Below are 16,666 nucleotides of genomic sequence, written 5' to 3' on the forward strand. Positions count from 1 at the left end.
CGACATTAGGCTCATATCCGTTATCATCTGTGAAACGGATATTCCGTAACGGTCAACCAACTTGTGATGGCGTCCGTAAAATTTACGAAGGAATGATTTCAACTTCATCACTTGCTGACCGACACTTGATAGAGCATTTAAAGGTTCACTTATAGACAATTAAGGCTTAATCTTTTCTTCGCTTTTTAAATATTTAATAATCTTTTAAAAGGATAACAAGAATAACGACAAATATCAGACAATGCAACAGATCAAACCAACACCTTAGTCCTCCGAATTAGATAGACGAACAAACAGACAACGAATAGCACATGATATAGAAAGCGCGGCATGGAATAGGCACAAAATGTGGCGGAGTTTTTTTTTACAAAATTTACGTAGTTAAAACCTTATATGTTTCACTTGTAAATTCAAGTATGAATGCAAATGATGCGACTCCTTGAGTATGGCAATAATAAGAACTAGCATTCGGATATCATGTATGTAAAGTTAGCGACCGATCATTATTCGTTATTCGATATTCAATATCCAACCGGCTGCTTGCAGTCGGTTCCATACTCATATTTTCTTATTTGAATATAATAAAAACATTCAATAATATTTAAAGCATTATACATGTTATAGTAATAGTTAAAAGAAGTAAATAAAGGCAACAGTAGTATACCGCTGTTCGAAACTCATAAATCGATAGAGATAAAAACCAATCCGGGTTACAAACTAAAACTGAGGGAAACGCATCAAATATAAGAGGAGAACAACGACACAACAAAAACACAACATTAAAATGTAACACACACAGAAACGAACTATAATATAACAATGGCCATTTTCCTGACTTAGTACAGGACATTTGAAGAAAAAAATGTTGGTTGAACCTGGTTTTGTGGCATGCCAAACCTCCCGCTTTTATGGCAACGTCAAACACAACACCAAAACGACAACATCACATGACAGGACCACAATACAAATAAATGGGAGAACATATAGGACAAAGAAACACACGAATAATAGCTAACAAAAGGTACTAGGTAAAAAGAGATGTGGGAAATCTTTTTCCGTCCAATTCAAGTTATCGTAAAATACATATATACCCTTATGTAAATCAAATATTTCTCTTTATGGAATGTAGATTTTTATCAATAGATAAAATATATAATCAAAGATGTACATTTAAAAGATGATATTTCAAGAAACAAAAACACACAGCTAAACTAGAATGGTTTGAAAATATAAATAGAAACAACTATGGAAAACCCCAAAAAAAAAGATATTTTCCCTTGAACAAATATTGTAGTATCCGGTAGGTATTTAGTCAAACCATCTTAGGACGAACTACCGGAAGTACATACAATCCCCCTCTTTGGATGAATGAATACTTGGAAGCAGACGCTACAATTACACAGAGAGCCATCATAGAGCATCAGTACCATTTAGTACTAAACCACAAGTAAGCAGACGCGATAATTATTACATTGGCGTCTGCGAGCAGCCTTTGGTCGAATTTTTAAGCGGGGAGGTCGTTTTTCTGACCAAATTAAAAAAAGATAGGGCCACAATAGCAGTCGACATTTTGACATTAGTGAACCCTGACAGGTCACTAATTTTAAGTGTTTGCCACTTTCAGTTGTTCAGAAGTAGCAATTAACGAGTTTTGTGGGGACAATAGGGTTTGTTTCAGTCACAAAGTAGTTATTTTATCTAGGTATCACACTTGGCCGTTCACGGGGCCCTTTTAGGGAAAGGCGTTAACCCCATGTGATTGATTGATAAATTCCTGGATATTGGAATTTAGCAGCCGATATTATTAGCCATATTGCCCCTGTTGGTGCTCCTGACAGTTCATCAGCAGGATATAAATTTTTTTTAACTTTTTTGTGCCGTTATTTTACTATTGTGGGAGAGGAGAAAGACTAAATTGGGTTTATTTTGCCCGACTTTCATTGTAACTTGTTTTCCTTACTTTATTTGCATCTTTCAAGGAACTCTCGGCTGGAACCCCGGAATGTTACAGTGGTGACGCTGTTATGTTTGGGGATCTCGTTGTATGAAAAAAGAAAAATCACAAAAATACTGAACTCCGAGGAAAATTCAAAAAGGAAAGTCCCTAATCAAATGGCAAAATCAAAAGCTCAAACACATCAAACGAATGGATAACAACTGTCATATTCTTGACTTGGTACAGGCATTTTCTTATGTAGAAAATGATGGATGAGGGGTTCTCTAGGGGTCTTGAAATCGAAAAGTTTCCGTGTATTATATACTGTAAAAACTTGGTAGGTAAAATTGAATAGTTCCAAGGCACCAGTGTACAAATCTGGCATCCTTGAAAATTACTTGCACAACACTACACACGAAAACATTACAAATCGAAAACATTCACATGGCAAGGGTGAACATTAATTCGGCCACCTTTGAGGAGTTGTTATCCATTCCTGGGATGGACCCTAAAATTGCAGGCAAACTATGGGAGTTGAGGGATGATCTAGGGGTCATTGACATTGAGGACCTGAGTCAGATACAGTAATTAAGGTTGACACCAGCTGTCCGGGAGGTCATGGATTTAGTCCTTTTTTGCCTGATAGCAGGGGGTTTGGTGGAATTGGAGATCCTAGGGCAAAATAGGAAAGGGGGCCCAGAGAGAAAGTGCAGCGAATTGAGAGCTTAATACAGGTAAGGGGTAGGGGGTCCCGGGGAACTAGGATATGTTACCACTAGGGAAGCAATTGGTTATGTGGGAGGGATTATGTCTAGTCAGGGGCTAAGGACCCCAGTGCAAATGAGAACAGCAAGGGAGGAGATGTCAGTTCGGTCATCTTCCCAACCTTTCGGGAGGAGCCAGGACTTTCTTGAGTGTGGGGAAATTGGCTGTGGTGTCAGGGAAAGGTGGACCCACTCCAGAGGAAAGGCAAAAGAGGTTAATAGCAAAAGGTCCCAGTATAGTAACCTCCGAGATATTGACAGGGAAAATGGGGGTTTGGCTATCAAGTACAAGGGAGAAACGGCACGATCTCAGTACAGTAACCCCAGGGAACTAGGGGGCAAAGTACACAGATCTACTGAGGCGTTACTATCAATGTTTTTGGACTCCAAAGGGGTGAGTGAGATCCCAGTACATATGTATAGTTATAGTCTGGGGTACCAAGGTTCAGGAAAAATGGGGATGGGAGACCACAGACACTCAGGACGGGATACTTATGGAATGGGTTGCACACAGGCCCAGAAATTCCAAGAGAAGGCTAAGGGCCCACATGGGGGTAGACCACCAGTCCTGCAAAAGAGTCTCAAGTACGATGAAAAAACAAATTGGCAGGCATTTTACGCCAAGTTCTCCCGACTGGCCCAGGTAAGCGGGTGGTCCCAAGGGGAGCGCAATGACCAATTGTGCTGGTCCTTGGACGAAAAACCAAGCCAGTTTTATGCCTTGTTGGTGGAAAGGAGGCATGTTTTGTCCTATGAAGACATAGTGAATAAATTGGCCAAACGGTTTGGGTTTTATGGGTTGCCAGAAACATCTCAGGTTCAATTTAGCGTTGCCCGACAAGGTGGGGACGAGACCCTGAAGGACTTGGCCAACATAGTCTTGTCCCTCGCCACCAAAGTATTTCGCCACCTGTCCGAGGACCATATGTATTAACAGGCGGTCTTGAGGTTATGTCAGGGGGCAGCAGACAAGGAGGCGGGAATGATGACCTCCAATGTTAAGTCCCAAAGCATTGAGGAGGCAGTGGATAAAATATGGGGGCATCAGCATAATCACCAAGCTATGTATGACTGGTCTTCCAGGAAGGAGGTAAAAAGTGCATGTCCGAAGTCACTGGGCATCCCTCCCCCAAGGAAGTCAGGGATTTGCAAACCCAGATTAGCACGTTTAAAGGGGAGGTACAGGGAACCATGCGGAATTTAATGTTTGAAATTCAGAAGTTGTCCTCTGCTGTAAAGAACAGTGCCCATCCCGGATCCAGTAGCCCCTCTCTTCAGTTCCCAGGGGGAGGCTGTTTCCACTGCAGTGAGGTTGGCCATTTAAAAGGGGATGCCCTAAATTGTTGCAAGCAAGTTCTCCTAAACCAGGTTTCAAGAAAGTTACTTTTGAGGACACCAAGGGTCCGTTAAACTCCAACGGGTCGACTCCAGAGGTCTAAGTCTGGCCCTCATACAGAGAAGTATAAAGGACCTCAAAATAAACCAACACCCCTCCTTTGCAAATAGGATGAGGAAAGGTACAATAAGTCAAATAAGTGTTGCCCAGGAGGACCAATTGATCCTCCCAGGGGGGGGGGGGGCTATCCTTCAAACAGACGATTAATAATAATTCGCAGCAACAAACAGTAAAGGACCTCATGTTTGATAATTCCCTTACTTCCCTGGTTAATGCAGTCCAGCAAGTGGGTTCTGGGGACATCACCCCACCCAATACAGACACCCTACGGGAAGAGATCAGACATCACAAGGACACAGGTTAGGGGAAACGATATCACAAGAGAAAGTTTCTGTTAGTGAGTCATTCATTCTCAATCCAATTCAAACACCTGGTCACATGCCGGAAGGGATTGCCGTGATTTCAGGAATACCATTAGGAAAATTAGATCTAGAAAACCAAATTCCTGAAACATAAGAGGGGGGCCCAAAAAATCACCCAATAAATAACACCAGCCCTGTAATGTCATGTTCCAAATGAGAGACTCCATTAAACCGACTAGAGTTATCCGAAACTATGCAGTCATGTGTAGATGAGTCTGAGAAATTAGGGGACAAATCTCTGGGCCAGCATCAAACCCCTATTGGAGTCATAGTACAATCTAAGACCCTAGTTCATGATCTAGGGAATACAGCTGTTTTCAAGGCAGGGGTAGTATAAAATCAAGGGCTCGGTCCTTTGTCAGAAAGAGGGATGCGCCGGACCACTTGGTCTCCACAATGTCTGGTCTTGAATGGGAGGCAATTTGGCAAGTTTGATTAGTTGAAAGAAGATAATTATTCAAAGCTGAAAGTTTGGGACCGTGCCCTTGGTTTGATGCCAACAGGGATGATGAATGGAGAACAGTCACAGCAATGGGACCCTGGCATTGCTTTCTTAGAACATTGTGAATCTCCTCACAATCAGCAGTTGCTCACAGTGCATCCACAGTTAGAAAACAATGGTGTATGTGGGATATTAGGCAATTCACAAAGGGAAAGAAAAGGAATCATTCAAAAGGAGGGCATGGGGGGATACTTCCAATCCTGGCCGCTCAGTTTCAGTGTGACTTCCAATTGTAGGGAGGGGAACTGGGGATCAACCAAGCAGTGGACAATAAATGTAATTACGTTTTTTAATGTTTCCTTTTGTTATGTATTCTGTTATATTGTCTTACTATGGAAGGGCCTGTGGAAATTATTACAATATTCAAAATATATACAGAAAAAAGGACCGAGGGCGTTGATTAGATCTTACTGATCTCTAAATGTTCATAATAGTATGCATATAGTTAGTAAATATATAGATAAAAATGACATCAAAAGGTATTTGGTTAAACTTTTCGTCTTCTATGTTTACGGAGAGCTCAAAGTATATCAAACTGGTACTTTGAGCCCTCCGTAAACATAAAAGATGAGAAGTTTACCCAAATTCCTTTTGGGATCATTTGTATTTCTTTATCAACTAACTATCTGCTTAATATTATGAAGATTGAGAGATCAGGGAGGTATAGCCATTGCCCTGTGCCCTTTTACATGAATTTTCGAAATTTTTTAGCTGAAAAGTGACAATTCCTTTATTTTTGGCTTTCCATTATTATTTCTATTTATCTCTTTAAATGTTACTAGAGTGATCGTTTGTTTTTATTTCTAGAAATACCATGTATAAAAGTACATCTTTTTTTTGTGCATTTTATTGATAAAAATCTATATTTCATAAAGACAAATGTGCGATTAACATAAGGGTAATGCTAAGGGGCAATGGGTTTATATTTGAGGAAAACGAGAGTTAACGACAGCTTTTAGGGGTCATAAAACGAGTTTCTTCATATCTTTTTACTCTTTATATCTATGACTATCATATTTTTAATGTTATCGAATATTGGAATTTTTATTACACTAAGAAATTTGAATATCGAACCGACTGCTAGCAGCCGGTTTGATATTGAATATCGTATAACAAAGAACGAACCGGTCGCCAACTTCACATATATTCGGATACCTGATACATACATGACATACATATATATGTATTTACCTTTCTTAAAATCGCAATAATAACTCGCATTTTTGTCTATTTAAAAAAAAAAATTGCAATAACAAATACCCGCAATAATTTATACATTTATAGTATTGTAAAGTAGTTTATTAATCAATTATTCTTCAATGGTCAACAAAGTTAATTAGCAATATTCACAACAATTCAAATTTGAGTAAGTAAACAATTCTTTTTGTATTGAAAATTTGAGAATGAACAATAATTTAAAGAGTAAAAAGTTGAACCAAGGATGATGTTCTGCATGTATTATATGATCATTTTGGGGGAATACAATAAAATTACTAAGTCTTACTTTACCTATTCATGTAACCAAATAAGACTTCTTTCACAAAAACATGTTTTTTTTTCAGGACCATTGGGACTTTTCATGATTTTGTTTTAGTGTAACATTTTTACAGGATCATTAACCGAATGTTGTCAAAAAATATAGAATAATCGATTTAAAATCTGCTGCTGCATATCGGTATGCAATTGTATGTGCAGATATCATAGACCATTGTTCGAGTATTTTTGCTCCCTCTCAAATATTGGTTTGAAAATATTTTTATAAGCTAATTTCGATTTTATCTTGATATCTGTTAACAAAAGTTAATAAACTTACATTGCATATATGTTTTATACGAAACATTCGAACTTTTGATTGGCTTACAATAATTACAATGCATTCAATAATTCTATTTTGTTCTCAAAAAAAGGCGACATTAATGGCTGCTGCGTACGTCCTGTTGCAATATCCCATCAATGCATAGGAAAACAAACGAAAAGCTCGATACAACTTGCTATTTTTATGGTTTAAGCACACAAATGTCAATATAATATTGAAGGCTTCTTTTTTATTGGATTTTAAAAGCGATGATGGTGCAGAAATTTATAGTATGAAAGGTTTTCCCTTCAACACTTTTACACCTTACAAAGCTATAACGTAGCGAACAGACGTACAATAATTACACCTGAGTCAGTTGATAATACTTTAGCCCACTTAGCATATTTGGGATATTTCTGTACTCTTTGATAACACACCTCTAATACTGTAAAACTATTAGTTACATGTAATTACAAAGAGTATATGATAATGAAGACTTTTGTCCATAGAAGAATATTAAATTGCACGAACGCAGTTTTTTGGTATCATTGTGTTGCCCTTGTGTGCCAAATCTTATCAGGAGAAAAACAGGATTATGCAACCATAATATTGTACGCAAAGATTAAATCTTATCAATTGTGTATGTACGATTTGCTATGTACATGTAGTTTCTTTAAACTTCAATAAGGGTATATACCTTTTTGTATCATGCAAATCTACTTCAATTTAAATGATTAATCCCACAGATAGAGAAGTACATGTGTTCAAAAGAACAATTAGTTTTCTGTCATTTTGAGTTATTCTTTATTCACCAAATAAATATCAGATTTGTTTATCTTGACTTATTCAAAACAAATCATCTTTTTACATCATTCTAATATATTTGCAAAGAAAACATAACTGTATCACGACAGTTGTGATAACATAGCCATAAAGACCGAAAATCTCATTGTGAATGTCACAAAATTTGTTTAAGGCAGATGGGGTTTCATTCGACGTCTTGGATTGTTAAATAGCAGAAAATGTTCGGTCTAGTTTTTTAATGAAATGTGCAAATTTTTAGAGAAGAATGAACTTTCATTGTCAGACTTTTCATCAAAATTTTTAAAAAATGTGTTTTTTTTTTTATTTTTACGTCTGTATATATATATTAAATGTCTCTGTTTGATTAAGTTTTATTTGATTTGCAACCTTTCTTTGTATCACACACAATTTTGTTTTTCATACACAATCGAAACAAAATCTAACAATTTTGCATCAGCTTAGCTTGAGAAAAAAAACCATAGACCCATTCTTTTCATTTAATTTTGAACAGAGAAAAGTTGCTGGACAAATGACAACAGAAATAAACAACAATATATGCATAGTTCATAGAATGGTTTGAAACTGTTACGTATACATGAAAGGCACAGTTTAATTCATTGTTTAAAACGTTTCTGCATGAGATCGATATTTAACAAAACATGTTTGCATAAAACGTACTGTCTTAATTCCTTGATAAACAATTAAAATCCTTGGTATGAATAACAATAGATTTTAATTAGAAATTGAAAAACAAAACACTTCCTTGATATGTAAGCTTTCTTGTTTGCGGTTTTCACATGCCATTGTAATTTATACTATTGTATTTTAATGTAACTGACATATTACTGTATACCTTTTTAACCATGTTAAGTCCCTTTTGTTATCGACATGTCAATTTGAACAAACGTCAATTTTAATGCATGAAAATGATAGCGATACTTTTTTTTCTCAGATTCGGGTATAAATATGCAATGATTGAAACCTGATACATTTTATATATTATCAACAATCACGTAAGGAATATTTAAAGATCTGTATAATTCGAATAGACCATCTTCTGAATTTATCAACCTTGATAGAAGAAACTTGCTTTTCATACTAGCATTTTTAAATTGACAACTGTTCGTACCGGCCTGAATACCGGCTCGTATTTTTATCAAATATAATCGTAAAAGAAACCACCATTAAAAGATCACCTTCTGTGTCTTGTAGTTTCAAATTAGAAAGGCCTTGATTCAGAGTTTGAAAGTAAAATTGACAATATTCAATCTTTCTAAAGAATAATAGTTGTCAGCATGCTGCTGGTCTATGCAGGTTTTGTTCTTTTAATTGCACAAGATGTTTAAACATTTTGAATTTCGTCTGTTTATTTTCATGACAAATACGTCTTTAACGCTAAGTAATCTTACGATTTTCTGAGATAAGAATCGGGGATTTTTGTAGGGAAAAATCACGTTGTAAATAATGCAAATATTTTTATTGTTTATTGTACATGCCTTAACCAGGAAACCAATGGGGTTGGTATTTCAACTTGTATATAACTTTTTTATATATATATTGTGTCAGCACTTCCAACATGTAAAAATAGTTATAAAATTCAAAATTAATAATTAAGAATGAATAAAATGTTGTTTTGAATAGCTATGACTATGGACCTTGTGTTTTTTTTCGCATTTAATACCTGCCTAGTGTTAAGCAGGTAAAGTACTTTAGCGATACCCAAATTCAGAATATTTCATTCGAGAGAAGTCCTGAGAAATGACACCAAGATAAAGTAGACAAGTGTAGTTTGGGCACCAGTCAGAATAACACACGTACATTGTTTGCCAAATAACAAAAATATAACCTCGTACTAGCTAACCCCCGGCCTGATTTCCTTTTGATATCATTAGACATTTAAATGCTTAAAATACTATTTGATCATGACTACTTCGCCTCCTATATCTCATATAGCAAAACTATTTATTAGAAGAACTTTCAGAGTAATGGAAGATGAAGGCTTGAATGTCTTAATAATTAAACGCTACTGAACTATCTAAAAATAAACAGGAATAAACAGATGTTAATTGACCAAAGGCGAAGTATCAGAACAGTACTGAATTTACTGCAGTGGAAAAGTCGAAAAATTAATTGAAAGACTAAACATAACTGAATTATTTATTGTTCAGTCTTTTAAGACCTGTTCATATTAACATGGTCCTTTCAGATTAAGTGGCGTTTCTTGTGTTCTCTACAGTCAACAGCATTCTAAATGTCCTGCCAATCATCCTGGTCGATCCGGTTTGCATGAAACAATCAGAACGCACTTACTATCAACTACACCAAAAAAATTGTTGGCGTCTCTGTGTTTGGAGTTGGTTCACTAACTCATAATTTTGACCCTACATATCGGACAATTGGGACTGCGATAATGTTTGAAAGTTTGATGAAAACATGTGTTATGGTGTCCAATTTTTCAGTAAGAAACGATTTTCACTAATTGCGTCATATGTGAGGAAATTGTGATGTCATAAAAAGAAATAAATTTGATAAAAACTTAATTGATTGCCTCATTTCGCAAAATGTTTGACAGTTTTCTGGAATATTAACAGCTGGGCCACACTTCGCCTACCTTTCTTTGGATGATGCCACCCTTCGCCTACCTTTCTTTGGATGATGCCACCCTTCGCCTACCTTTCTTTGGATGATGCCACCCTTCGCCTACCTTTCTTTGGATGATGCCACCCTTCGCCTACCTTTCTTTGGATGATGCCACCCTTTGCCTACCTTTCTTTGGCTGATATATTCTTTTTATACATTATTCTTTACTGTTCAACCGAAATTTCAATGGACAAGGGATGACGTCACATATAAAATAACGAAAAATGGTCGGGAAAGGGGACAAATTTCTAAAACATTGGAATAAATATAAATCAGTTCCTTTTTCAAGCTTATATATTTATAAATACAAGGCAGAGATATATTTTTTCTTATCATACTTTCAAACATAATACATTTAGAAATACAAAAAAAAACAATAGATTTAATGACGCAATTCAACTTTTAAATATATTCCTTTACAGGCCGTTTATTTGGGCTTCTGGCTCAACTCTAGATTTATTTGTATATTTGTTTGAAATTTTAATTAGTTGTGTTGTATGTCTGTATTTTAAAAAAAGTTATTGCTGTTTAATCCCAGTTATTGAAAATACAGTCCCTTAATGAGCAAACAAATGAGTAGTTGTTTCCATTATTTTTATTCAAATACAGTGAAAGCCGTATAAAGACTTTTCTAGTTGGGCCACAGAAAACGACCTCATTGGTCTAAGAAGTGACCTTATAAATTGATGTATAGATATTACTACAGTGGGACAAGGAGAGGTTGGGCAACCAAAAAGGACTTTTATTAAAAGAGATATTCTTTATATTAGATCTGACTGTATTGTACAAAAGCACGATCCAAGATAGGCTACCGATTGGGGATAGATAAAAAATAGATAAAAGAGAAGCAACAGATACCAAAGGGACATTCAAACTTCTAAGTCGAAAATAAACTGACAACGCCATGGCTAAAAAAGAAAAAGACCAACAGACAAACAATAGTACACTAAACTTCACCACTTGTATATAAAATTCACATGAGCTAAATATTTCGTTTTTCAGGAGATGCAAAATCTGAAAATTATTTGAATGAACTTGAACAGCTACTAAAAGAACAAGAATATGTAAGTACTATAGTACAATATTGTAGTACTGATATACAACTAAACTTTTAATGAGATCATTCCTGTTCATGTACATGTACAAGATAACAAAACTGATATAAGGAATATATAAGTACTAGACAGTACAACAATTCTAGACAGCAGAACTTTTAATGACATCATTCCTGTAATATTCATGTACAAGACAACAATACTGATTAAAGGAATATGTAAGTAATGGATAGTAAAACAATTCTAGACTGCAGAACTTTAAATGACAAAATGCAAGTACAAGACAGTCATGAACTGTGAGTACTTCTAGACAACAGAATTTATGACGAGAAAATACAAGTATAAGACAGCCCTGAAATGTAGTTTTTGATAGACAGATGAACTTATGATGAGAAAATGCAATTGCAAGACAGCCATTTAATGTTAATACTGCTAGACAGAGGACATTATGATAAGAAATTGCAAGTGCATAAAAGCATAACTTATAAACATACTAGTAGATTACTTAACAAAGATAAGTATCCAGCTTCTGGTCAAAACTGTTCTATTTCAATGACTGATGGCAATAAAAAGGGGACCATATTATCGTGCCTACTTTAATTAGTATTTTGAATACACTTAGTACCATAATGTCATTACAATGTAAAAATGAGGGGCTGTAGTATGATTGCCAATGTGACAACAATCCAAAATGATCAAACTTAAGGCAAATATGTAAACAACTACAGATGACTGCGCGTTAACCAACAACAAACTAGACATGGCATTTTTACAGTCTACAAAATACTAAACGACACATGAGTTTGAGGTAATTTATTTTGTATATTTAAATATTCTTATTGTCGCCGAATAACTCAATTTAAACGTCTAGAACTATAGATTGCCATGCAAACACATAAATTGTTAAGAAATTATTTTTGTTGCTGTTACTCACTCTTTTCAATACTTCGAAAAGTACTAGATTATTTAAAAATTTGATTTTTAGTTTGCGGATTTTTTAAGACTTTATATTATTAATTTTAGACATCAGTTTTTGTTTAAAGCAACCATTTTTTATTGTTTCAAATGATATTTATAAGTGCAAAAAGACGTCTTTCCAATGCTATACTCTTTACAGGAAGATCAAGATCAAAGTGAGACCGAAGAAGGAATGGAGACTTCCTTGGAGACAGAAGAAGGAATGGAGACTTTCTTGAAGACAGAAGAAGGAATGGAGACTTCCTTGGAGACAGAAGAAGGAATGGAGACTTCCCAGGAGACAGAAGAAGAAATGAAAGCACAAGAGAATAAAATGAATCAGGTTCAACAGAATTTTGTTCATTATTGCAAATACAATTTATGAAGTAAAATGTTTTAGATATTTCTTTGTATTCAGTTTATGAAAAACATTAGTAATAGTTAAACCTACTGTTATGTTAATGTTTGTTTCTTAAAATATAAAACAATTAAACGATTTGTTTGATGTTTCTACGTCATTGTTTTAGGATGAACAAGAATATAGTGATGCCGAAGACAAAAAGGAAAAGGATCAAGAGAATTCGAATGAAAAGGAGATGAATGAGATTGATAAGCTACAGGTTTGGCTTTCTTTATTGGTCCTTATCGGTTTTACCAGCTCTTCCACGTTTGTATAAGCTAGGTTTTGGACTTTCAAAATTTGTTGGCGTCGAGCATCACTGAGGAGACATCATTTGTGGAAATGTGCATCTGATGCAGTAAAAGTGGTACTGTTAATGTTTTTAGTATTATCACTAAAGCATAATTTTGGTTAATGTTTTATATTTTTGTTTTGGAATGAAAAATCATTACTGTATGTGAAACTAAGAAACTGGGATTTGAAGCAATCTGAGATTCCCTCATATATTCCTGCAAAGGAGAGATTTCAGGAATTCACAAATCTGTGTTCTCTCCTATGGTATAAACATAAAGGAGACGATGAACACTTCCCATTTTTAAACTAGATACCTAAATTTCACAAAAATCCTGATAAAGATCGATATATACACAGGTCGTGTGAAAATCCTTACAAAGATCTTACTACCGTTATTTTTTTATTGTTAAAGATGGAATTCAGACAAATTGTGATGAAGTTTACTTCACCAGTGATGTCTGGTGTTGATTCTTAGAAATCTATTACAAAGTCTTCAATTGCCATCTTTACAATTTTGCAGTAAATTCGAAAAAATTTAAACCTTTTACTATCTACGCTACTATTATCCATGCTCAGTTGAAAGATCTGTCAAATCGTTAGCCATTTACATATATCAATATAAACGATGGGAATTTGCATGCTCAAATCACCACTTGTTTTTCGTTGGGTTCATATGACTCAGTATTTGGGTTTCTATGTTGTTTTTTGTAAACTATTGTTTGGCTTTTTGTCATTTTTCGGGGGGAGGGGTTTGCCATGTCATTGTCAGTTCGTTTTCGAATCATGTGTTTGGTATCTTCTGTCCCTCACATACGGATTTCATTATAATGATGTGCATAAACTGCTCCAACAGAGGCATTAGGAAAAACAACTGTTATCGACACTCTAGAACTTTTTCAGTCTGTATGACGAATAAGTCAACCGATACGATGTGTTCGTGTCTTGACTCACTAACGATACGTTGTCTTAGGTAAGGTACGAGAATAGTCGTCTGATATACTAACTTACCGATTATGCCCTATTCCCAATTGTTACATTTTTAGTTTTGTTTCGAACGGGGGGGGATTGATGTATGCATAGCATGAGACGCTTACCCTGTCGACGTGCCTGGTTTAAATCCTTTTGGAGTCCATGTGATGCCCTCAGTTTAGTTGATTTCGAAAACTTAAAATACTCAATTAGTAATTTTCATTTTTGTTTTAAAAAAGGAAAGGAAGGGTATGATGGAAGCTGTTGTCAAGCGCGTGTGGAAATTTTGTTCCGTAAATTTATACCTGCACACTATATTCTTTCTTTTGTTTATTTCAAATTTATAATAATTTGTACAGATAGTGCATCCGACTGTCACGTGTTGCCATGATTCTGATTCAGTTTTGGTTTTGTATAAGAGCATAAGGTATAAACATGTTATAATCCTGATCAATCTATCAGTCTGCATAAATGTCAAGATACCATTCATCCAGCATGACATAAACGTGGTATTAGTATCGTATATATTAACCTTGAAATTGTCTTGAAAGGTCTTCGATAACTTAAAAACGATCTTCTGTACTACGATCCAATGAATCCAATAGTTGAACCATCTCATACCTAATCACTTTAACAGGTTATTAGCTAGTAATGATAGTTTGGACAAATGTAATAAACACATTAAACAAACATAAACCAATAAACTAACGTTCTGGTTTTTTAACAATTCATGTTGTATGTTAATTCTGAATTGGTTTTTTTAGGGGAGACAGGTAAAATTTGGTCAAAAGTTGCCTACATCCGAAACACGTCTTGATAGACCTGACAAGTCTCAAGAATACATGCCAATATTTACTGATAAAGAAATGTTGTTGATAGAGAGAAAAATCAAAGATTGGAGAAAAGGAAACGAAGAGGAAAAAGAAGAAGACACAGAAGAATTACCAATAGACAATCCGGAGGTAAAAAGAATTTTTGGCAAAAATTCATTCTTTGTTACATAGTAAATAGACCGGGTGGAGAATTGAGTCTTCTTTACATGACATCTTAAATAAAAATGATTGCGTTTAAAATCAATAATGTGTGACGGCTATATGATGAATATGTTGAATGCTTGTCAAAAAGAAAAACATTAGCACAAAGCCTTTGAGAAAAATCTTCTTTATTTTAGTTAATAACATGGATTTTGAAATTTTGATATTTCGACCTTGTACAAAAGCATTGGAATCCCATGGACATTCAAGCATAAGCTGATATTAGAGTATAAATTCCTAAAACAGAGGTTAGCTTTTAACATAATCCCATAATTTTTAATCATCCCATGCCGTTATGGTAATTGCATACCTCAATAGAGCACCTTAACGCCATCTTTCTCAAAACAAGCTGAAACGTGAACTCAGTTGTTATCATTGAAAATCTTAGAGCTAAGTGGAAATATAGATAAGGTTTATTATTGAATTTTTAAATAATTCTTTTTATAAATTTTGAGAAATTTTGACAAACAAAATCAGGGCTTTTAGGAATATAATTATAATGATGAGGAAATGGAAAAATTTATTAAAAAAGAATTGTTGATTTGCTTTCAAAGTTTTATCAAGCTGTAAACTTAGTTTTTTTTTATTGTTTTGCTAAAATGAAGAAAAGATAAAATTCTTGAAGGAAGTCTATACATGTGTTCTGCCAATATAACATTTCACTGCAAATATTCAGCTTTTTTCTGTTTGCATGTTTTAAAACAAACAATTATAGTTTTTTTTTCTTAATTAATAAATATTTATATGCTAGAAATTTACAATTTACTAAAAGATGTAAATGTACATGTTGCAATCTTCTTTTTTTCAGAATATTGATCCAAATGACCCTTTATCTAACCTACTTGAAGGCATGGAAATCGAGAACAAGGGGAAACTACATCTTGTAAGTATTCTAACAAGGTTAAAGATGACTACAGGGAAAAAATATCCCGAGTATCATACTAGTAACTAGTGAAATACGAAAGAAAATTAAATGACAGCATCCCAACAAAATATAAAGGTTTAGTGTTCCATGGTACCACTGCGGTAAATAGTTTCTAAAAATAGAAACGAAATTCTCAGGTTGAATGTTCATTCATATACAGTTGTCTTTTTCAAACGAAGTAAGGTTTCTCGTTATTTAGTTTCTATGTCATAAATTGTCAATTATAAGACAAGTGTTTAGTCCCATTGTATTAGGGCAACACCAAAAAAAAAACGTTGATAGATTATATTGTAGAAATTAATACAATGATATTTCAATATGGGATAAATAACAAACAACTATGTTCTACGGTTTTAAGAAAAAAATACCGCTGTTTAGTGTTAAATGACTTTATTTTGGTAAAATGCAGAAACATCATTGCAAAAATGAAGAATGTAAGTAAAGTGTTTTAGGATTTAACCTTGTGCCTGTACCAAGTCACGAATATGGCAGTTGTTCTTCACTTGTTCCTCTGATTGATAGTGTTTTATTTTGTCCGTTTTTATGGACTTCCACTTTTTGAGTTTGCCTTGGGGTTCGGTAGTTTTGTTATACTTTTTTGATTGCATAGAAAAATATCTGAGAAGTACATAAATAAGGAGTCGTGTAAATTGTTAAACGTGTGCAAGCTTGTCCCAGGTCATGCCATATTGGATATTTATCTACATTGATTGTTAACCGTAAAGTGTCTTTTATCTTGGTGGGTGTTGGATCGCTGTCAAAAGAATGCATGT

At 34.6% G+C, this 16,666-nt stretch overlaps 1 protein-coding gene across 4 annotated transcripts in view; it reads left to right on the forward strand.

Annotated features, from left to right (window-relative positions):
- LOC127723031 (MAM and LDL-receptor class A domain-containing protein 2-like) overlaps nt 1–16,666 on the forward strand; it is an 87,844-nt gene that overhangs the window by 9,821 nt on the left and 61,357 nt on the right. For all 4 annotated transcript variants that reach the window (XR_007991809.1, XM_052229445.1, XM_052229443.1 and 1 more), the window contains exons 2-6: nt 11,262–11,323; nt 12,432–12,614; nt 12,799–12,891; nt 14,699–14,896; nt 15,777–15,851. Coding sequence is in view for 3 of the 4 variants with exons in the window: in XM_052229443.1 (XP_052085403.1) it covers nt 11,262–11,323; nt 12,432–12,614; nt 12,799–12,891; nt 14,699–14,896; nt 15,777–15,851 (611 nt within the window). In the remaining variant the exon portion in view is untranslated. The remainder of the gene's footprint in view (nt 1–11,261; nt 11,324–12,431; nt 12,615–12,798; nt 12,892–14,698; nt 14,897–15,776; nt 15,852–16,666) is intronic.

This window comes from Mytilus californianus, unplaced genomic scaffold (assembly GCF_021869535.1).
Source record: "Mytilus californianus isolate M0D057914Y unplaced genomic scaffold, xbMytCali1.0.p SCAF_13, whole genome shotgun sequence".
NCBI lineage: Eukaryota > Metazoa > Mollusca > Bivalvia > Mytilida > Mytilidae > Mytilus > Mytilus californianus.